Consider the following 23,628-nt stretch of genomic DNA (forward strand, 5'->3'; position numbering starts at 1 on the left):
TGAAATAATAGAAAATATTGATAATTTTAGAAAGTCAGCAAGGTATTATACCGTGCGAACGCGCTCGTGTCGGTGCTCTCGCGTTCGTCGTCGTCGTCGTCGTGTCATTCTTCTTCCCAGCTGGCTCTGTTACCGCTCGTCATTCCAGCGTAGAATTTCACTTCTCTTCTGGTCTCGTAATGGGGAGGCCGCGTTTACGGGGATACGAGCCACTGCTTAAGGGGGTATGTGTGTCATTCATTGTCTTACGTGACGGACAGATTCAATTTCGAAGCAAGTGAATTTTGAAGAATTGCAAGCGGCAATGCCAGGCGGATGGTGCTAACCATGCCACCGTACAAACTCGATACATCTAACGCACGCGACAACGGCGGACTGTGGGCATACCTTCACTGACGTCGTTCTCTCCGTCAAAACCCAACGTTTGAGTAACCTCATTAAGAAACACAAAGACGTCTGTCGCCAAACCAATCCAACCAATCGTCAAGGAGATTGCAGGCAAAAAAAAACGGTGCTTGCAAAAAAAGGGGCCCAGTAACTTCAAGAAAACACGGCAAAACACAGACAGAAAGCTCACCTGTAAAAAAAAAAGAAGAAAACACTGAGAGAACCGCAAGATAAAAAAAAGAAAACGCACTCCTGAAGCATTCCTAGCACGCGAAGCGCTCGAAAGCGAAAATGAGCTGAAAGAATGGCGAAACAAAAGATTTACAATATAGAGAGCTTGCGAGGTTTGGGTTGCGTGGTGCAACACTCGGTGTAACTAACACAGCTTCGCTGTTCGATCATCTTCACGGACAGGAAGGGGCGGTGAATTTCCTTTTTTTTTTCTAATGGGTAGAAATGTACCACGACCTGGCGCTCGTTTGTTTATATGGGTTCTAATCTCGAAAGGGGGCGCTATAAAGATTTTCGAATCAGGGCGAACTTCCTCCAACCACAGTTTTGGTGGAATAGTGTAAGCGTCCGCTGCTGTTGGAAGAAGACGAGTGCTACTGCTGGGTATTTACTGGTAAAGTAGGTGCAAGTGAGCTGTCGGCCTGATGCTCGGCAACTGCGGGAGTTCCAGACGCTTGCAAGAATAGCCACCTATGGCGAAGCTGGTGGCATGGGACGACAAGCTTTTTTTTTTTTTAATAGTCTCGGTGTTCTGTTTGTTTTAACTCTTGCACTGCAAGCATAGCTGTCTGAACGAACCTCTCCCAAGCAACGCATCCCTGGAATGCCGGGCGTATGGCTGGAGGGCGGCTGGAACGCGTTTTATAAGCGGGTGGGTGTCCGGCGATAGGGACCGAACCCCGCACCTCCCGCAGCCGACCCGACGTCCTGCCCACTGGACACACACACACACACACACACACACACACACACACACACACACACACACACACACACACACACACACACACACGCACGCACGCACACACACACGCACGCACGCACACACACACACGCACACACACACACACACACACACACACACACACACACACACACACACACGTTCTCACATAAACACGCACGCACACACAGACAGTCTTTAAAGCCCACTTTCTGTAGGAGGCGCTGACCTTTAGACTCTAGACGAGCCTTTCCATGTACCTTTTGTCTGCGCCCGTCGACGCTTCTGTGGTGTTCAATAAATTTGATTTGAATGTTTTGTTTCCATTGTGTATGCCACGTACGCGTAGTTTCATTTCTACAAATCTTGTTTCTTAAATCAGAATTATTTTGAGTATCCTTGTCTAGAATGTTTATTTCTAATTTTGCTACACTGCATATCGACAGCCTACCGCAAAAAATGTAAAGACCGTTCAGCCATAGTGAGCCTGACTGACTTTGACGCTATTAGAGTGTGCGCGCCCTCCCTCTTTGTTTCGGATTGCACCGATCACTTCGCCAAAAAATGTTTGGGTTGAGGCGCCAGCCGAAATCAGGCATTTCATTACCAGTCTGCTGGTGCCCTAGGCAATTATATTTTCTTTGCATCAATGAACTGTTTAGCGAAATGCCTTTCCAGAGAACATCTACCGGCGTAAGTTATTCATCCTATTAGGGCCCACTTTTCTCCTACCATAGTACAAATTAATATAGATTAGGTTTGTACGCTAGTTGCTTCGAAGCCAAGAAATGTACTTGTAAATGGATGTGCTAATCTCTTTTAATGTTCACTTTCACATTCAGGGAAGTCAAGGGCTAATTCTGATTTGTGCACAGACCTAAATATCGATGCTAAAACTAGGCGCAGCATCCCAGGTTACCTTTAAAGCCTGATTTTGTTTATCCACACTTAAATCTACCATTGCCATAATTTACAAGATATGGTTATGAAATATTAGTGAAAAACAAACACGACAAGAAATAGCACGAGTGCAAGTTACATCTCACATCTGTAAGTAGCACGAACAGTAAGTACTGTGCAGCAGTAGCCGGGACTAGTGGAGCAGCTGTTGCATTCAAAGTGAGCTTCAGTCCTCGATGACACCTCTACACTTTGTGCACATCTATTATTTTGAAGTTTGACTTTTACACTCTGTTGGCGGAAAATAGCATTGCAGACTGCACATTCAACAATCGCTAAGACTGCAGCTCACCCAATATGTTGAAAAGAAAGCGGTTGGTCTCTGTCGTATAGCTCGTCAGAATGTTCTATCAAAGCCGAGAACTTCTAATATTAAGCCTTCCGCGGTGAAGACAACGAAGTACGATTCACAGACCCAAGGAGAAGCGACCGGGGTATTTGCTTGAGTATAGAAGCATGACCACAAATCCACAGTAGGTTCTTGTCTAAATAGGGTGGTCGATTGAAATTTGCGGTAAAAGGGGCACTTTTCTGAGAGACAGAGCACTTGACTTGCAGTACTATTTTCTCAAAGCATGCGCAAGATAATAGAGCACCATGTGAGGCTGCTATATATAGTACTTCTGCCATTACAAGGTGACGGCATTCAATAAGCGTGTCGCTGCATTTCTGTTTGCATTCTTTTGCATTTTGCAGCTCTGATATTTTCATTTTTGTGTGCTTTCCATTACACCCGGCATTTAAAGCGTTTTGAACACCTAGGGCGCTATAACGTAAAACTATTCCAAACTTTTCTATTCCAATTCTGCAATCGGCCCTCCGCGATTGGTCAAAAACTTTTTTGGACCATACCCACTTCACCTGTCTATCACGCGACGTCACGAAAACCGCAATAGCTCCCCATCTTATATGACGTGCACACGCTGATTATGCATGATTTGACCGAAAAAAAAGAAAAATAGTTCTTTCTGATTCGACGACTTTTCGCCATTAGCCCTCAGCTATTGTTACAACGTTTTCGGGCTGCACCCACTTCACGCGCCTGTCACGCTACGTCACAACATCGCAAGAACTCACTGCGTGAAAGTCACGTGTACGCGTAAAAGATGCATTAATACGCCGAACAGAACTGAATTTTCTTCTGAATAGCGGCAGGTTGTCCCGTTCCGAAAGAAATAAAAGTTGGCTGCCGTCGATCGCTCAGGCACTGGCTACTCGCACCTGCCGAAGCGCATGGGTTTATTTGTGTGCAATAAATCTTTTTGCGTGGCTGTTTAACGTTTTCGAGCACTTTCGGCACGTTTACGACCTCACTTTGCCAACTCTTCTTTGCTGAGGATGCGTTTTAGCGGCATTCCTAACCTTCTGTTGCTTGCCACCGTGATTTTCGACCAGCCACCTCAAGCTAAGTTAGGGAAAGCGGACCAATCGCAGACGCCGGCACTACCCTCTTCATCCGGTTATCGATTTTCAATGCACTGGCTCGGCCCCATTGAATCCCTCTCCACTTGAGCGTGCTCCACGCCTCTTGTCAGCCAATTATATGAGACAAGCCGCTCAGTGTAGGTAATGTTATTCGTTTTTCAAACAAACAAAAGTGACCTCCTATGAACGAGGGCAGCGTTTGATTGGTTTGTTCAGACAACCCTGCGGATGACCGCCCGATGCTTGCGTCGGGTGTTACGCAAATTTGACGTCATGAGATTGGGATAAAAACATATTGGAATAGTTTTACGTTATAGGGCCCCTACTTTTACACAGCCCATTGTCTCAGCAACAAGTCCCTTCAAACCACTCTTGCATGCGGCCACCCAATTCGAGGTGTGTGCCGTTATTCGGTCTTTGTGCACCTCCAACAATGTTGGCGATTTATATTGACACTGTTAGGTTCGACCGGCGGGAGCTGGCGATCTTCGGGGAAGCGACTGTCGAAATGGCGCCGGCAGGTCTGCTGCGACTACTCCCTTTGTGAAAACAACGATGCGCCGAGTGAACAGGACATCGGCGCCACCATGGCTGCGGCGGCGAGTCGTTTTGTAAGGAGGACAATCCACCGCGTCCCCAACGGAATGGCGCCGAGATGGCTAGACTCAGTCGGCGGAGCAAGTATTGTTAGTGTGTACGCCGACACCGTCGTGGTCTGTTTGGAGCAGGGGAGCTCCAGGAAGTCGTGTTGCGGTGCCGTCTCACGCAGCTTAAAAGTCGTCAGTCAATGGACAGACGCGGCGGCCACTGACTGCAGGGTCAACTCTGGGATAAAGAGGCGCCTGCTCGGGTCAAGACCTGTGTCTGCGAGAACCCTCTCACCTTGGTGTGGTCAGTGCAACTTGTGCGGAAGTGAGTGCGTAAACCCTCCCCCTCAAAGGCGGGTCGGCTTCGATGACTTTGGACGCTCTGTTTGGTCGAACGGCCGTTTTCCCTCACCTAGGGATCTAGGGAGGACAGCGTGTTTATAAGCAGCCGCGGCGCGGCTGCGGAGTTCACTCTCTTTCAGTCATGTTAGACTAATGAAGTGTAACGTTCTCAGTAGATACTGTAAATAAATCCCACATTCTTTGTTCTCGTTGAGAACAAGTCTCTCCCTTTAACAAACGTCCCCAGCATGGATGAGCTAGACGACGGCATGGGCCAGCTAACATCTACTTCATGCCCGACACCAAACATTAAAACACGTGTACGTGTTCGTCTTTTTCGTGTGTCCGCTTTTCATCGTCTAACAAATGTTATCGCTCAGCGCGGGACGCGTCCGCACGTATTGAAATTTTCTCGAATGTTATCGATGGTTCTTTTTGCTGTCTGTTCTCACCGGACCTTGTGTAATGTGATTTCATGTATGCACCACGCGAGTGGTGTAGCACTTTCTGGAAGACACGCTGGCACCAGCGATTACTCTGGGACCTTCGATGACTGATGTATAGAAGCCGACGCGCTTGACCCGCTGATCAGATTTTCGACGATCGCTGACTGTGTTCGCCGCTGTCGCTTATCTTTGAGTGTAGCCTGCTTTTGATGACCACAAGTGCGCCTAATAAAACGCTAGTTTCTTCATTCCCAGTTTAGCTGCTTTCTTCACCGTCACTACTACGTGACATCTGGTGGAGGTGCTAGTGCTAGTGCGTTCACGTACCAAACGCCCTCGCAAAGCCGCGATCCAAGCCCGAAGCACGAGGACAACACCAACGTCGCTCAAGACCAGCGAGCTAGTCGCAGACTGCAAGGATTGCCCCCGGAGCACGGACCTCTGCCTGACAGGACCAGGAAGATCGTGCCCAGCTCAACAATCACAATGGCAGCCCCAGCGTCACCCGTCGTGCTTGAACAACCCAGAAAGCCCCCTACCTTCCGTGGAGCTACCTCGGAGGATCCGGAAACCTGGCTCGAAACTTCCGAAAGCATCTCGACCTTCAACAACTGGACCTCTGAGGATAGCTACGCCATTAGTACTTTTCCTTGGAGAATGCCGCGAGGACTTGGTTCGAGAACCGGGAGTCCTCCCTTACAACCTGAGACCTGTTCCGCAGTAACTTCCTGAGGACCTTTACGAGCATTATCAAAAAAGGGGCTGAAGTTCAGCTATAAGCCCGAGGGCAACTACCCATTGAGACCATCGTCGTCTTCACGGAAGAGATGACCCGCCTTTTCGTGCACACCGACCTGGAAATGTCCGAAGAGAAAAAAGTCCGCTTCTTGATGCAAGGCGCAAAGCAAGAACTTCTTGCCGGATTGATCCGCAACCCACGGAAGAGCGTGGCTAAGTTCTCGACAGGGGCAACAACGATTGAGAAAACTCTAGAAATGCGCTATAAGCAATATAAAGGCCAAGTGCTCACGCCGCAGTGCGCCATCCTAACACTGGGCTCCAGTGACGACCACGAGACGATCAGTGCTATTGTGGGCGAAGACTGAGCTGCTCAAAATGTTACCTTCGTCGCAAACTCAGGTGTCCTCAGTCACTGGCATGGTCAAGGGTGAACTTCGATGGTCACTCGGCGTTTTCAAAGTGCAGCACGAATCGCCGCCTCCCGTGCCGGAAGCGATGACCTACGCCACCGTTGCCCGCCGTCAAGGTCCCCCTATGCGCACGCGCCAGAGCCCTGTAACACCACAATTCCGTCGTCCACCACCGCCGCCGCCGCCAGCACCCCCACCCGTCGCCCAGAGCACCTACGCGAGGAAGACGGACATTTGATGAGCCCCCGACCACCGCCCGCTCTGCTATCACTGCGGAGGAGCCGGCCATGTGTACCGCCGATGCCCATACCGCTGCTTTGGACTGAGAGGGTTCGCCGTCAACGTGCCGCATCCAGAGCTTGTAGAGCGCCCCCGTGACATCGCCGACCACCTCGACGCCACTCAGTGGAACTCTCGACGACCGTCCCGTTCGCCGTCACCAGGCCACTACCTGTCAGCGCAACGCCAACCATACACTGGCTCAGCGGGGGGCCTGTCTGCGAGTTTATATGCAGAAAACTAAAAGCAGCTACCGATGGAGGTGCGGTTGCTGTTCGTCGAACTGACGAAGATACTCCGCCACCAACGAAGACGCGGAAAATCTTGGCTCGACAACATCTCAACGAGACGCCGCCATCTCGACGAAGTCTGGAAGCAACGCCGACGAAAGACGACCTGACCACGCCACGTACCAGCCACAAGTCAACGCGACGCCAAGGCCTAACTGCAACGCATGGCAAAGAACTACCGACCAAGACGTGCTTTCCTACGCCACGGAGTCACCGCCTTAGTAGACACAGGAGCCTACTACTCCGTAATGAGTGAACCCATCGCCGCGCAGTTGAAAAAAGTTAATGCTGCATAGGAAAGCCCTCAAATTCGGACCGGTTGACGACACCTCATAATGCTGGCTAGAATCTGCACGGCAAGAATTACCGTCCACGACTGGACTTAATTACCCTGCCACTTTCGTTATCCTCCAACAGTGTTCACGAGACGTCATGCTCGGCATGGACTTCCTGAACCAACACGATGCAATCATCGACCTAAGTCGAAGTCAATAACGCTGTCGGAAGATGAAGCGATACTACGGGAATGCTCTCGTAGTCACCGCGTCTTAATTGTGCTGGAATATCAAGTGAGCATCCCGCCTCACTCCAGCATTATTTCTGTCGGCACCGAAACACCCGCAGTCTTGGAAGGCGTCATCGAGGGTGACCAACGTCTATTGCACAACCGTGAAATTTGCGTCGCGAGAGGGATCGTTCGACTGCACGGAGGGAAAGCGAAAGTGATGCTGACAAACTTCAACCAGGAGTTCCAGCACGATCAACAAGGGCACGAGGATCGTGTATATTGAGGAAACTGTGGAAATTAGCAATGCGTTCTCTCGGATTCTGCCGCATCAACCCCGACAACCATAGTTTCCGAACCAGACTTCCACATAAATCCATGTCTCCCCATGATTAAGCAGCAACCGCTCAGAAGTCTGTGCCGACGATACAAAGACTGCTTTTCGACGTTATCGAGGATTCGACAACACTAGTCGCAAAGCATCGCGTAATAACCGAAGAGTGCACGCGACCACTCCGCCAGAGCCTTTATCGAGTTTTGACGCGAGAACGTGAAGATATTAGGCAACAAGTCAGCCAAATTCTGCACGACGACATCATCCAGCCGTCGAAAAGCCCGTGGGCACGTCTTGTAGTCTTGGTGAAGAAAAAGGGCTGAACCCTGCGTTTCTGCGTCGATTATCGTCGACAGAACAAGATCACGAAGAAGGACGTGTACCCCCTCCAGGCAGTATACTACAGCAGACAGTATACTACAAAACGCTTCCAATGAATGAAATCATTATCTAAAAAATTTATTTTTTCTTCTTCAGCTTAAACACGTTTTCAAACAGTAGTACGTGTGACTACTACAATTTGTAACTATTAGTTTCTCTGCGTCCTCCCTAGGTGGTGCCGGGCACAGCGAAAAGAAAAAAAAGAAGAAACGACGGGAGCAGTGGCGCACATTTCAGGAGGCAGCAACAACATTCCAGTGGCTCACTCGCACCGATGATGGGGTTGATTTCGGTGTACAACCAACGTACTATTTGTTTCGACAAACGAAAATGCGCCGGAATTCGCTTTCTCTAACGCGTTTCGCCCCACCACCCGCTCTCCTTCCTCCGCGAGCAACGCCAGTGCAACCACCTAAGATCCCAACGCAAGCGCTATTTTCTCAAATTAAACTATGGATTGGATTCGAACGTGCCATTCCGCCACGGCAGACTCCACTTGGATCCAATCCAACCCTCCAGACGAGTCATGCGTAGCCGGTCTCGTAACTAGCAGACGACGTACTCGGTTGCACGATGATTGACAGGAGCGTGTCGTCATTTTGACGTCACCAAATACGTGGCCGCGCCCCGCCGCTGGCCACGTCGGCGCGGAGTATGCCAATCGCGAGCGCCGGTAACCGAACGAGCGCGCTGAATAACGATCTCCGATCCCACCCCAAGTCATCAGTGCTCACTCTGAAGCCGGAAAAATGCCCCTTCGCTTACGATGAGCTTCTGTTCCTATAGGCCACATGATGAGCAAATATGGAGTCCGTCCCGACCCGCAAAAGACAGCTGTCATTCCAAAGTTCCCGCAGCCCATCGACAAGAAGGCAGTGCGTATATTCCTTGGCATGTGTATCTACTGCAGGCGCTTTGTCAAGGACGTCTCATGGATCGCTGAGCCGCTGACACATCTAACTAAATGTGATGTCGAGTTGAAGTGGGAAACGCCGCAGGCTGACGCATTTCAAGAACTCAAACGACACATGCAGTCGCCTCCGGTACTTGCGCACTTTGACGAGGATGCCAATACCGAAATCCACACTGACGCCAGTAGCCCAGGCCTCGGTGGCATCCTAGTCCAGAGGAAAGATGGACTTGAACGGGTGGTATCATCTGCTAGCCAGTGGCTGTCAAAAGCGGAAGGCAATTATTCTACGACTGAAAAGGAATGCTTCGCCATCATTTGGGCTACAGCGAAATTCCGCCCTTACCTATATGGCACGCCATTCAAAGTCGTCAGCGACCATCACGCGTTGTGTTGTCTAGCGAACTTAAAGACCCTTCAGGACGGCTGGCACGGTGGAGCCTCACACTGCAAGAATATGACATCACTGTAACCTACAAGCCGGGACGAAAACACTCTGATGCCGACTGACTATCACGCGCCCCCACTGACCCGCCACCGCAAGACGACGAGGATGACGATGGCTTCCTCGGAATAATAAGCGCGGAAGACTTCGCTGAACAGCAACGAGCAGACCTGGAGCTAAGGGGCCTCATCGAGTATTTGGAAGGCAAGACCGGTGTTGTCCCTATGGCATTTAAGGGAGGATTCTCTTCGTTTTCGCTTCAAAGCAAACATTCAGTAAAGAAGACTTTCTCCCCAGTACGCACCAACTACCTACTTGTTGTACTGTCAGCGCTGCGTCCTGAAGTACTGCACGCCCTACTTGACAATCCGACCACTGGACACCTCGGATTCTGCCGGACGCTTTCAAGGATACAGAAAAAGCATTACTGGCCACGCCTGAGTGCCAACATCGCCCGTTACGTCAAAACATGCCGAGACTGTCAGCGACACAAGACACCACCGACAAGGCCAGCCGGATTACTTCAGCCAATCGAGCCTCCTTGCCGACCATTTTACCAGATCGGGATGGATTTGTTGGGAACCTTTCCGACGTCAACGTCCGGAAATAAGCGGATCGTCGTGGCGACGGGCTACCTCACCCGCTTTGCTGAAACGAAAGATCTGCCGAACGGTAGCGCAGCCGAAGTGGTGAAATTATTCGTCGAGAACATCCTGCTGCGACGTGGCGCCCTAGAACTCCTCATCACCGACAGAGGAACGGCCTTTGCAGCGGAGCTCACTCAAGCCAATCTGCAATACAGCCAGACAAGCCACAGGAGGACCACTGCCTACCACCCGCAGACAAAAGATCTTGCGGAGCGCCTGAATAAGACCCTCGCCGACATGTTGGCAATGTACGTCGACGTCGAACACAAGACCTAGGATGACGTCCTGCCGCACGTAACCTTCGCTTACAACAGGGCGGTGCAAGAAACAACACAGATTCAATCTGGTTAACGGCAGGAACCCGACGACGCCTCCACACGCCATGCTGCAGCACGTCACCGACGAAGATAATCTTGACGTCGCCACCTATCTCCAGCGCGCCGAAGAAGCCCGACAGTTCGCCCGCCTGTCGATCGAGAACCAGCAGAGGACCGGCAGCCGACACTACAACCTTCGACGCCGCTACGTCGAGTACCAGCCCGGCGACCGTGTTCGGGTTTGGACCGCGATACGCCGACGAGGACTCAGTGAAAAACTATTACGCCACTATTTCGGACCCTACAAAATCATCCGGCGCATTGGCGCACTCGACTATGAGGTCGTGCCAGACGGCATTTCGCTATCACAGCGGCGCCGCACGCGACCTGAAATAGTCCATGTTCTGCGGCTTAAGCAGTTCTACTAGCGCTAACGAACTTTAGGACTTTACATAGGTGAACTTTGGACTTTTTATGGACTGTGTTACTTTGAACTTTGCTTCTTTGTTGTTTTTGTTTAATAAGTGTCATTTTTGTTTTTAGCTATCTTGTTTGGTTTGCAGCATCGGGACGATGCTTTTTGAGAGGTGGGCATTGACACGTGCACTTGTTTGTCTTTTTCATATGACCGTTTTTCATCGTTTAACAAATGTTGTGGCACAGCGCGGGACGCGTCCGCACGTGTCGGAAGTTTCTCTAATGCTATCGATGGTTCTTTTTGCTGTCCGTTGTCGCCGAACCTTGTGTGCGCGACGCGAATGGTGCAGAACTTTCTGGAAGACACGCGGGCACCTGCGATTACTCTGGAACCTTTGATGACTGATGTATAAAAGCCGACGCACTTGACCCGCTGATCAGATTTTCGACGATCGCCGACTGTGTTCGCGGCTGTCGCCGTTCTTTGAGTGTAGCCTGTTTTTCAGGGCACAAGTTCGCCAAATTAAATGCTAGTTTAGTCATTCCCACTATTTCTGCTTTCTTCACGGTCACTATATACTACGTGACAGTATTGTCCGCGTCCTTCTTCCGTGATGTCTGCCCAGAGGAAATCACACAGGTTGAGAATTTGGCCACCTACTAGACCACGGCTATGTAGACGACACCAAGCATCTAGGAGAACCGTGAACAGCCGATATACATGTTCGAATAGCAATCGCAATATAGTCGAGTGCAAGCCGAAAATAAATTAATAGAATGCATTTTCACTATAAACTACAATATAATAAAGTTATATTAATGGCCCAAGGATTGATTCATTACTTGAAAAATTGTATGCACTTATACCCCCGGCAGCAGCCAACCAGGTAGACGTTGAGTACGCGTCAGGACTCAATCTGTGCCACAAGTTACCTTGCCGTTATACCTAGCGTTCTAATTATCCGTGTGAGGACCTGTGATGGTGGTGGTTACATCATTGTTGAAAATCATGGTTGGATCTCAGGGCGCCCCCTGTTGGAGGCGACTCCCTCGGACCAATTGACGATTTTCAGTTGTTCCCCGAACTCGGCGACAGCCCTGACTAAGGCCTCCCAGGTAAGTTTAGAGGCGGCTGGCAAGATCGTTTTTGGTGGAGATGAACCCCTACATCTCCAGAGAATGTGGTCTTGTGTTGCCAGTTTGTTAAGATTACGATGTTGACATATGGGGTTAATTCCCTGTCGGTGATAATCCCGTCTAGGTGGGCTGAGAAAAGAATCTTTCTGAAGCTGGCGAAGGACGGTGGCCTGCGCTCTGTCAAGGTCCCGATGAAGCGCGGGATAAGTGCGCCTCATATCTGTATACATGTTTGTGATATCTGTGGTCGTCGCCGCACCCCGAGAATCCAAATCGGAGTGGTGCGCCTCTCGGCTTGTTAACCCTCCGGCGATGCGGTGCGACTCCTCGTTCCCAGGACTTCCGGAGTGGGCGGGGACCGACACTAGATTGATATGTCCGCTTGATAGAAGGTGCGGTATTAATTGTTTAAGATTTGCTGCGCAGTATTGTTAACAGTGCCTTTACTGTAATTCAAGATCGCGCTTTTTGAATTGCTCATGATTGTATGAACGAGATCATTCGCGATGGCTGGAGCGATCGCACTGGTGGTGGTGCTGGTGGTGCTTGTGAATTGTAGCAACAGGCGGGTTTAGCCTGGAGATCAAGGCCGGCAATTGCTTACCGCTGAAAGGTTTCACCATACGTCCATCAAACCAGTCTCTCTTAAGAATTCGATAAGGATAGGTGAAGTTTCTTTGCGGGCTATACCTGATCCCTCGGGAAATATAAGCTGGTGCAGGCACACATGACTCCTCCGCCTCAAGGAGGAGTGGCCGCGTTTAAAATGCGGCCGCTCTCGGTCACTACGCTCACAACGTATTTTCGGTTACCCTGCGCCACGGCATCCACATAGGCAAGAGAGTGGTCCTCCTTAAGCTTATCCCACAACTGTTATGCCCTGGCCGTACGACGACTGTCGTGCCTTCCTCGGAGCACGGTGTTTGAGTAGGTTTAATGATCAGTTATCGCCTTGCTATTTGCGGCAAGGCGGTTCGTCCCACAGAGGCGATTGTGGGATTTAGGCCCAGCTTGTTCAGAGTGTACATGCCGGCCTGTGTACCGGACAGAGAAAGAAATCTGTGCCGTTTGGTGCGCCTCGGTCAGTTCTATAGTGTTATGTATTCCTAATCTCAATAGTTTGTCCGAATTTGTATATTTCGGCAGCCCCAACGGCTGTTCTGTACGGTAAACGTATTAAGACGTTAATTTTGTCCGTATCCGCTCGCCTTATGTGACAATAAGGGAGGGAGTACGCTATTGGTCCTGTTGTGAATCTTTCTTCGCAGAAACGAGTGATGCTGTGCGACATCAACCAGATACTCCGAGAATTCCTAGGTGCCCCTGTGAAGCCTTGTTGACGTGACGCGTGCGGCTTTCACGTTTGAATGTCTTTTGTGTCTCTCTGTGCCTCTCGAGTCGAAAACGTCGGCAGCCGCAAAAAAAGCCGCGTATACAAATGCAGAGAAACAAAGCACTAGGCCAGTGTGCGCGCGTGCAACCCACATGAGGCGCTCACGTCAACGGCGTCGACACGATTCCCCACTGTCGCCCCCTCGCTTCGCCTCAACTCCGCGGCCAGCGCTGCTGGCAGAGTCGTGTGCAGGAAGCGCTCAGCGAAAAAAAGTCGCGGCGGCGCGCTCGGCGCGCTCCTGCGCGATGCTGCTACACCGTCGCTCGCCGCCGACCTGCTGCGACGCGCGTAATACGCGCGCCTTTCGCGAGAGTCCGCCGGCGACTTCGCGCCGGCCTCGTCATGACCGCGTCTTGCGGCGATGTCCCTCCTGCGCCGAAGCGGATGCAGCCGCTCGCCGTCTAGGTGGACCGAGCCCCCGCTTGCGCCGCGCGTTTCTCTCGCCGGCTTGCCCGCACTCCTTCGCTTCTTACTCGAAGCCATCAGCCGGCCCCTCCTCCGTCCAAGTGTTCCTCGCGCTATTCCGCCGGCGTAGTCGCCTCTCCGTCCGTTTACATCGTGGTGCGGCGGCGGACTTGCGCGCCTCGTCCAGCGGACAAGCTGCCAAAAAAAGTGACACCTGAATCATGCTGACATCTGCCGTTCATCGCCTTCCTTCAGGATAACACCGCCCTTGAAGGCGCTTCAACGCATCCCAAAGCCATGGTGAGCTACCAGGAATTCGGTACTCGTTCCATTAGAGCCGTGCTACAGTGGCGCTGGTGATCGCACCAACGACCGCTTCAGGCAGTTTTAGTCGTGCGCATCCATTCTCAGCGTATGCGTCACCTGAGTCGTGCAATGAGGCTGCGTGTCACCTTTGACTCAAACGTACGTCCTCTTTCGTAAATAGGAGACATGTGAGAGCCGTTTTGCGGGGAACGGCTCAGCGATCTCTTAAGAATCGAAATGTTAGCTGCAATGTCTGCTGGCATTTTACATCTCTTAAGCCAGCGGCCGCGCTTTCTTTGGAGTGGCGCACTTTCCCGAAGAAAAAAAGAAATACCTACTCCACGTCATCACGCGGCAGGTACACTTTAGCGCGCAAATCTTACCGATTTTGCACGGACAGTCTTGCTTTACGACACAGGAACAGTGCGCCATGCAAGAAATACATTTGTACCTCACCGTACGCATTGAAAAGTAAAACGCATCTACTTGCTACAATTAACGATTTGGTACCATGGCTAGGTGAACTATGCTGCGTAATAGAAGCGTGTGCGAGTTGGAATTTCTCGGCCATCTGAAACGGTGCCGTAAGGAACGCTGAGACTATATAAAGTATTCATTCATTCATTCATTCATTCATTCATTCATTCATTCATTCATTCATTCATTCATTCATTCATTCACAGTACTTCGCACTAGCTGACTCCCGGCTCTTACGGGGAACTGTGAAAGAGATAGCTTGCACTTTCACGGATAGCCATTGTTTCGGGTATTTAATTGATTTATTTGTTTTATTCTTGCATTCATTCATGAGGACTTGCCATTAATACTCTGTAGTTTGCCATTGTTGTCATTATCTGCTATTTACATACATATAGCCCCTGTGGACATCTTGTTTTCCTTTACTCGTTCCTCGAGAAATAATCTTTCCATGCCATTCAACAAAAATAAATTGGTTACATTGTTCTTTCGTTCGTTTTTTTTCTACAACGTCATGGCGATTATAGAGAGAGAGAGAGGAGAAGGGAAGATGGAAAGGCAGAGAGGTTAACCAGAATGGCTATTATAATTTGATACCTAACTTCCGAGATAAAGAAATACCTGCGAGACCTGCCTGTGGCGTTATTAAAGAAGGCTGAAGCCACCGATTAACACCCATGCTCTAGAAACAAAAAACGAACACGCTGAGCGTTTGTATATACGCGAATCGGACGTTGGAATGTGTGGGTTCCCTGTATGTAGCATAGCTGTTCGATTCGCGCTGAATCTATGTCGTCTAGAAAATTGTAAATGATGCCGCGGTGCAAGTTCAAAATTCGTGAAGTTTAGTTTTCATTTTTACTTTTAGTGCGAGTGCATTTTCATTAATTACACACATTGTTTAACAAAGAAAATCCACTAGTATAGCCTGATCTTCGGGCTTGCGTTTTTAATGTTCGTGGTAGTGAGGCACAAGAGACAGATAATATATTAAATTCGGACAAGCAACCACATTGTCGCTTGGCTTTGTTAATGATCAAGATAATAAAGACCGGAAAATAAGTTGAAAATTTGGGCTTATTTTACGTTATTGTTAGGCATCTAAAATTAATTTTCTTATGTGACGTTACGTTGCTACATAGCACCAGTTAGTACGGAAACATTCTTCGACGTAAAAGAAAAGGCGGATGAAGAGGCTGGAGAGGATTAAGGCGAAAAGCTGCGCGCTCACGATACATTCATTAAATCACTTGACATTCTCATTCGAATGCGCGTTCACTTTCTGTTACTTGCTTTCTTCCACCAAAGATCGTGGGTTCGAGTGCCTCAGTTAACTCTGCCTTAATTAATTGTGCCTTAATTATATTCACCTTAGTTAACCAGCCTTTGTCAAAGACTTTGACAAAGGCTGGTCCACCAGCCGAAACGTCAGTGCAATATACTGTGCTTATTCAACGTATGTCGTACTCTCTCTTCATTATATATATATATATATATATATATATATATATATATATATATATATATATATATATATATATATATATATATATATCCGGTTATCAGTCTGAGTTTCTTCCTTCACTAAATACTGATGGCAGAGTTTCGTTTGAACAGTTATCGCTCCTTACTTCTATCCCACTAATATCGAGGTTAGGTCGCTGACAATTTTTATTGATTTCTATTCTCGGATGACGTTATAGAACACGCTTATAAAACACTTGCACAAGACTATTGTAAAAATAGAACATTATGGCAACTATACTGCGCGTTGCGCTTCGTGATTTTAGCTGAATCATGCAGTTTCTATCAATGCGTACGGATGGGGGAAAGGCCTTGAAAAATTAAAACTTCGCCAACTGAGAACGTGCTTGGACTATTAAAACTGGTAAGGAAGAGTTAATATCGGTTCCAGTATAACGTGCACATGTCATACGGGATGTGGATATCGATATATAGGTGGGATCACATGGGTTTCCACAAAACGCTCCATAGAAATATTCCATATGATGTGAACTCATTTTCTCTGTGGAAATGTCAAATGAGACAGGCTCGGAGATGTGACGGCTAATCTTTTTTACGCAGTTTTGCACATTACATGTCACTTACGACATCTCGTATTCTTCCTTTACCAAGAAAGGGAGGCCAGTGATGCGCTTGATGCCTGCACGATCGCCACTGGCGAAACAGTTCGAAAGCAAGAACTGTTCATTATAATATAGCAAAGGAGATCCTATAGGCGCCACGAGCGTGCGCCTTATTCCAAAATGGCAGCGTATATTCAACTTAACGCTGATATGTTCAGTAGCGAAAGCATGAAAACTGTGCGCGTACTTTCCTCACTTTTTTGTCTTCTGTTAAATTACACCTGTGCCGTCTTCGAGAATATCGCCACGTTTATACGGGTTCCGAGAGTCTGTTAAACGTACGCGCTACGCCACGAGACCTCTACAATCGCTGTCACATTCGTATTTCGTACAAATCTGTCACGCAATACGCAACTATGTACGCAGACACACGCGTCTTTTCACGTGCCCTGCTGCTTCAAAGAAAAAAAAGAAAGAAAGAAAGAAAGAAAGAAAGAAAGAAAGAAAGAAAGAAAGAAAGAAAGAAAGAAAGAAAGAAAGAAAGAGAAAAAGAAAAGAAAAGCTGCAAGAATCTTTTCACCTGCGTTCCAGCCCGTATGTCTAGGATCGAAACTATTGGTGCCTTCGACGGCGCCTGATCGCCTGGCAGTTATAACTATTCTCGGTATTGTGGCTAGCGCCTGAATGCATACTCGTACAAAACCGCTCTCATTGAACTCCCGCGCGATGTACTACTCAACGTCGGGACGTCGCATTCAATCTGCGCGTCGATGAATACAACATAATAGGACGTTCGCGGTCCGGCTTCTATGTATACGGCGGTCGGATTGCACGAGAACTCGAGCGCGCTGCGATGGCGAGGAACTTCGATTTATAGCAATTATTTCAGAGAAGTGTGCGAGCTGATGGAGCCGGTGTGCGCGGCTCCCAACTCGGGCGACTCGACAAACCCGGCCGATTTTTTTTTTTTTCGCTGAAGGTATGCGCGTCCGTGAATGCCACCCGCTGGTTGCCACGCTTAGAATGCAGAATTCTGGTTTCTTTCTTTCTTTCTTTCTTTCTTTCTTTCTTTCTTTCTTTCTTTCTTTCTTTCTTTCTTTCTTTCTTTCTTTCAGGTATGACGAAAGCTGGATCGATAGGGGCGAAGGTTCAAGTGCCATAACATGATCGTCACCTATTATAGGACACTATAGTGCGCAGTAGAGTGCCCGTGCGTTTCACGTGCAGCTGTATACGTGCTCGTTGCAATAGCTAGATTCACAGTTATACCGTTATCCTGTAACACTCGTCATCTGGTCATTGCGGTACGCGAGAGAAAGGCAAAGCGGCTTTTTTCGCATTCTTCCAGTAGCCTGTAATGCTATATGCTGTGCAACCTATAATCACTTGTGCCGTCGCTACATTACCGGTCTTCAGAACTGCCGCACCTTAAAACACGTTTGAAGAGCGCTGCAATGCGGAAACGGGCAGTGTCGTCATATATAATATATATATTATTCCATCGACTTTCTCGAGAGCTCGGAAAAGAGACTCACGAGAAAAACAACTGAAATGGTTTTTTTTAAGGACGCTGTACAAATTATCAAATGAGACCTATGCCTTGAAACCAAATTTTAAGATTTTGCTTAATTAAACTTAAATAATTAACTTCATATTGGCGCTTCAAAAACAGTCCAAGTAACTTGACACGACCGCGAATAATATATCTAGTTGATCTTGTCCGAGTACCACTCGACCTTTAAAGTTTGTTTAATTGCGTGAGACACCCGGCAGAGCACCTGCGAATGAACGTTCATGGCGTGTGTGCATAACAGTGACTCTTCTTACTATAATTAGTTCCACCCTTTCCCCTTCCCCACGTGTCACGTAGTCAACAGGGCTCGCTTAACCTCCCAGTTTTTCCTTCATGTCTCTTTCGAAGCCAGTACCTGGAGTAGCAGCCCAGGTAATAAACCAACCTAAAGTCTCGTCTCTCTCACTTCATTGCGTCAAAGTGCATGCCTTCAAATTGCGGCTTACCCGACAGCCATCTAGGCGACATCGCAGCAAACGCCGCCTTTTCTCAAGCCCTCTCATGTGTTCGCAAACGGGCGCGAACTCGTCGATTTATTACGCTCTCGCGAAGCGTCACGATAGCCCAGTGAGTGAAAACAGACCATTGCCACGTGCGACTGCGGGGAGTAGACTGGCACGGCTTCTCTCCCTCCTCATAAAGACAAGCGGAATCGTGCAAGTGTGCTTCCTCCAAATCGCCTTGGTGTCGCCTTCACACGACGTTCAGCATACATGCGCCCTGCAGACAGCCTCAACGGCAGATGTTCAAAATTCCACAAATGTGCTTCGCCGCACATCTCGAACCTTAATGGCGGACGTCGTCCGAGAGGCAGAAATAAATCAGGGGCGCACGAGGTAGTGCCGTTTAATGCCACCATTTATTATTATTTTTTACTACATCGCCGTTGTTTGAGAGTCTGTACCATCTGCTCTGCTGCCGTGAGCGCGGGTGGTCGGCCATCTCTGTTTAGGGCAAACTAATAATGGAAATCGTATGCGCCGTACATCTCCTGCTGAGAGTTCGCCAAAAACCCGTGGAAGCGTCGACTACGCACGAGAGCAGCAGACGCTGATCTCTGCGCTGGCGAACGTCGGAAGGGAAACGTTATCCAAAGGTGCTGTTTTGGGGCTGCAAGGGTGACTGTACGAAGACCATACTGCATTTTAACGCTACAGCGTTAAGGAGCCCATGTTGCAGAAAACCCGGCGTCGGCGTCCCGCGCCCGGCGTCGGATTTTCTGACCACGCATACCCAGGCCCCCCAGTGACGCAAGGAATTGACTGAAGTAATTTAATTTCTCAAGATAAAACACGTGGAAAAATCGTAAACTACGACTTACACACAGCCTACAAACATGATAGCTCTCGGATCGAGATTTTAATATACGCAAAAAAAAATTCTGTAGCGCGATAACTCAAACTTTTTTTCCGGCGTTTTACAATTCATAGACCGGAAACGGCGTCCACCCATAGAGTTACTATACTGACCCTAGAGGACAAGCTACCCATAGGGCCCATGCATTGAATTCGGGAACCGCAAGAGCGCCGCCATGTTGCTACGCGCTGAGGTTGTCAGCTCCTGAGACGCTTGCTAGACTTGGTGACAGTAGTCAGTTTTAATCCGGAAACCGTAGCAGCGTAGCAGCATGGCGTCTCGCTTGTAGTGTCGTGAAGTGGTGTGCGTGCAGCCGTGTGTTTGTGCTTTATAAGTTGGTTCTTTATTCTATGTTGCGGAATGGTGTGGGTGTGGTCCATGTTGGCCGTGCAGGTGGCAGTTATGCAACCGAAGGATGATCCTGTTGAAGTTTCCGGCGGTGTGCGGTTTTCAGCGGTCACGCCTGTTGCAGTAGTTTCACTCGACGAGGTTACGAGCTCGAAGCTGTGGTCAAATTCCTCGTTGGCGTCCCGTAATTCTCTTCGCACGGGCGCGGTATGTTGCAAAAGCCGCTTTCGCGGATCGTTTTTTTATTATTATTATACGTAATGATCCAGCTGTAGGGCACGTGTAACCGACAAACGGAAGTCTCAAGAGAGCACCTGAGATTATAAAAAAGCAGGCGCCGCAGGAACTCCAGGGCACCCAAGGGACAGTGGGGGGATCAAAGCTGGAAGCAGAATGGTACGTAGGTTGGGGCCGCCATGGCAGGTGTGTGCCAGGGAGTGTTCGCACGGACAGCTCCCATGGAACGCGCAGCGGTGCCTCGCAAGGTCGAGATACTTTAAAGGCACCTGCGCCCATGATCTTTCTTTTACCTTGGTGCAGTGAGCACAATTAACCAGAATAATATGGGGGGCATCCGGTGCAGTCGCGAATGCGAGTCATGGCATATGTAGCTCGCGTCGTCGGCCGCATGTAAATATCACAGTTACTTGTATGAACTTTCTGCATAATACTTGTTACGTGTATGAACTTTCTGCATAATACGCTTTGTTACGGTACCTTAACGGAATGGGTCTCAAGGACGGTGTTGGTACGTTTTTTCGTACCGCCCCAATCCTATACCCCCCCCCCCCACTACAAACACACACATACCCCCTTTTTTTCTATATGTATACATACAATTCCTTGCCATGACGGATTGACCAGTTCAAAATGTCAACGTGTCAGTCACTGTCATAGGAATCGCTGTAGTACACACAATTACACGATCGGATTTTTACTTTCACTTTTTATTGTAACACTGAGGACTACATAGAACCTTATTTTGTATATGTGAGAGAAGTATGTGCATATCACAAGCTTAAGCCAATGTGCGATACACTGACAAAGCAGTTGCTACAACATGAAGTGCATTGAGGGCCACACAACACATACATAATTAAAGGTGCAAAATATAGGGGGAAGCTTCAAAATACGCTATCATCATCATCGTCATCATCATCATCATTATCCTGGTTACGCCCACTGCAGGGCAAAGGCCTCTCCCATACTTTTCCAACTACCCCGGTCATGTACTAATTGTGGCCATGTTGTCCCTGCAAATTTCTTAATCTCCTCCGCCCACCTAACTTTCTGCCGTCCTCTGCTGCGCTTCCCTTCCCTTGGAATCCATTCCGTAACTCTTAATGACCATCGGTTATTTTCCCTCCTCATTACGTGTCCTGCCCATGCCCATTTCTTTTTCTTGATTTCAACTAAGATACTATTAACTCGCGTTTGTTCCCTCACCCAATCAGCTCTTTTCTTATCCCTTGACGTTACACCTATCATTCTTCTTTCCCCAGCTCGTTGCGTCGTCCTCAATTTAAGTAGAACCCTTTTCGTAAGCCTCCAGGTTTCTGCCCCGTACGTGAGTACTGGTAAGACACAGCTGTTATAAACTTTTCTCTTAAGGGATAATGGCAACCTGCTGTTCATGATCTGAGAATGCCTGCCAAACGCACCCCAGCCCATTCTAATTCTTCCGATTATTTCAGTCTCATGATCCGGATCCGCAGTCACTACCTGTCCTAAGTAGATGTATTCCCTTACCACTTCCAGCGCCTCACTACCTATCGTAAACTCATGTTCTCTTCCGAGGCTGTGAAACATTACTTTAGTTTTCTGCAAATTAATTTTTAAACCCACCCTTCGGCTTTGCCTCTCCAGGTCAGTGAGCATGCATTGCAGCTCGTCCCCTGAGCTACTAAGCAAGGCAATATCATCAGCGAATCTCAAGTTTCTAAGGTATTCTCCATTAACTCTTATCCCCAATTCTTCCCAACCCAGGTCTCTGAATACCTCCTGTAAACAGGCTGTGAATAGCATTGGAGCGATCGTATCTCCCTGCCTGACGCCTATCTTTATGGGGATTTTGTTGCTTGCTTTATGGAGGACTACGGTGGCTGTGGAGCCGCTATAGATATCTTTCAGTATTTTTACATACGGCTCGTCTACACCCTGATTCCGTAATGCCTCCATGACTGCTGAGGTTTCGACTGAACCAAATGCTTTCTCGTAATCAATGAAAGCTATATATAAAGGTTGGTTATATTCAGCACATTTTTCTATCACCTGATTGATAGTGTGAATATGGTCTATTGTTGAGTAGCCTTTACGGAATCCTGCCTGATCCTTTTGTTGACGGAAGTCTAACGTGTTCCTGATTCTATTTGCACTTACCTTAGTAAACACTTTATAGGCAACGGACAGTAAGCTGATCGGCCTATAATTTTTCAAGTCCTTGGCGTCCCCTTTGTTATGGATTAGCATTATATTAGCGTTTTTCCAAGATTCCGGTACGCTCGAAGTCATGAGGCATTGCGTGTACAGGGCGACCAGTTTCCCTAGAACAATCTACCGCCCATCCTTCAACAAATCTGCTGTTACCTGATCCTCCCCAGCTGCCCTCCTCCCCCTTTTTGCATAGCTCCCAAGGCTTTCTTTACTTCTTCCGGCGTTACCTGTGGGAGTTCGAATTCCTCTAGACTATTCTCTCTTCCATTATCGTCGTGGGTACCACAGGTACTGTATAAATCTCTATAGAACTCCTTAGCCACTTGAACTATCTCATTCATATTAGTAATGATATTGCCGGCTTTGTCTCTTAACGCATACATCTGATTCTTGCCAATTCCTAGTTTTTTCTTCACTGCTTTTAGGCTTCCTCCGTTCCTGAGCGCATGTTAAATTCTATCCATATTGCACTTCCTTATGTCAGCTGTCCTACGCTTGTTGATTAACTTCGAAAGTTCTGCCAGTTCTATTCTAGCTGTAGGGTTAGAGGCTTTCATACATTGGCGCTTCTTGATCAGATTTTTCGTCTCCTGCGATAGCTTACTGGTATCCTGCCTAACGGAGTTACCACCGACTTCCATTGCACACTCCTTAATGATGCCCACAAGATTGTCATTCATTGCGTCAACACTAAGGTCCTCTTCCTGAGTTAAAGCCGAATACCTGTTCTGTAGCTTGATCTGGAATTCCTCTATTTTCCCTCTTACCGCTAACTCATCAATCGGCTTCTTATGTACCAGTTTCTTCCGTTCCCTCATCAGGTCTAGGCTAATTCGAGTTCTTACCATCCTATGGTCACTGCAGCGCACCTTGCTGAGCACGTCCACATCTTGTATGATGCCAGAGTTAGCGCTGAGTATGAAGTCTATTTCATTTCTAGTCTCGCCGTTCGGGCTCCTCCACGTCCACTTTCGGCTATCCCGCTTGCGGAAGAAGGTATTCATTATCCGCATATTATTCTGTTCCGCAAACTCTACTAATAACTCTCCCCTGCTATTCCTAGTGCCTATGCGATATTCCCCCACTGTCTTGTCTCCATACTGCTTCTTGCCTACCTTGGCATTGAAGTCGCCCATCAGTATAGGGTATTTTGTTTTCACTCTACCCATCGCCGATTCCACGTTTTCATAGAAGCTTTCGACTTCCTGGTCATTATGATGACTGGATGTAGGGGCGTACACCTGTACGAGCTTCAATTTGTACCTCTTGTAAAGGTTCGCAACAAGACCTGTCACCCTCTCGTTAATGCTATAGAGTTCCTGTATGTTACCAGCT

At 48.5% G+C, this 23,628-nt stretch overlaps 1 protein-coding gene across 1 annotated transcript in view; it reads left to right on the forward strand.

Moving 5' to 3' along the window:
- Window positions 1–13,522: 13,522 nt before the first annotated feature.
- LOC135901433 (beta-1,3-galactosyltransferase 1-like) overlaps window positions 13,523–23,628 on the forward strand; it is a 54,934-nt gene continuing 44,828 nt past the window's right edge. The window contains exon 1 of the mRNA XM_065431231.1: window positions 13,523–14,013. Coding sequence (XP_065287303.1) covers window positions 14,011–14,013 — 3 coding nt within the window. The 5' untranslated portion in view covers window positions 13,523–14,010. The remainder of the gene's footprint in view (window positions 14,014–23,628) is intronic.

This window comes from Dermacentor albipictus, chromosome 1, assembly GCF_038994185.2.
Source record: "Dermacentor albipictus isolate Rhodes 1998 colony chromosome 1, USDA_Dalb.pri_finalv2, whole genome shotgun sequence".
In the NCBI taxonomy this organism is placed as follows: Eukaryota; Metazoa; Arthropoda; class Arachnida; order Ixodida; family Ixodidae; genus Dermacentor; species Dermacentor albipictus.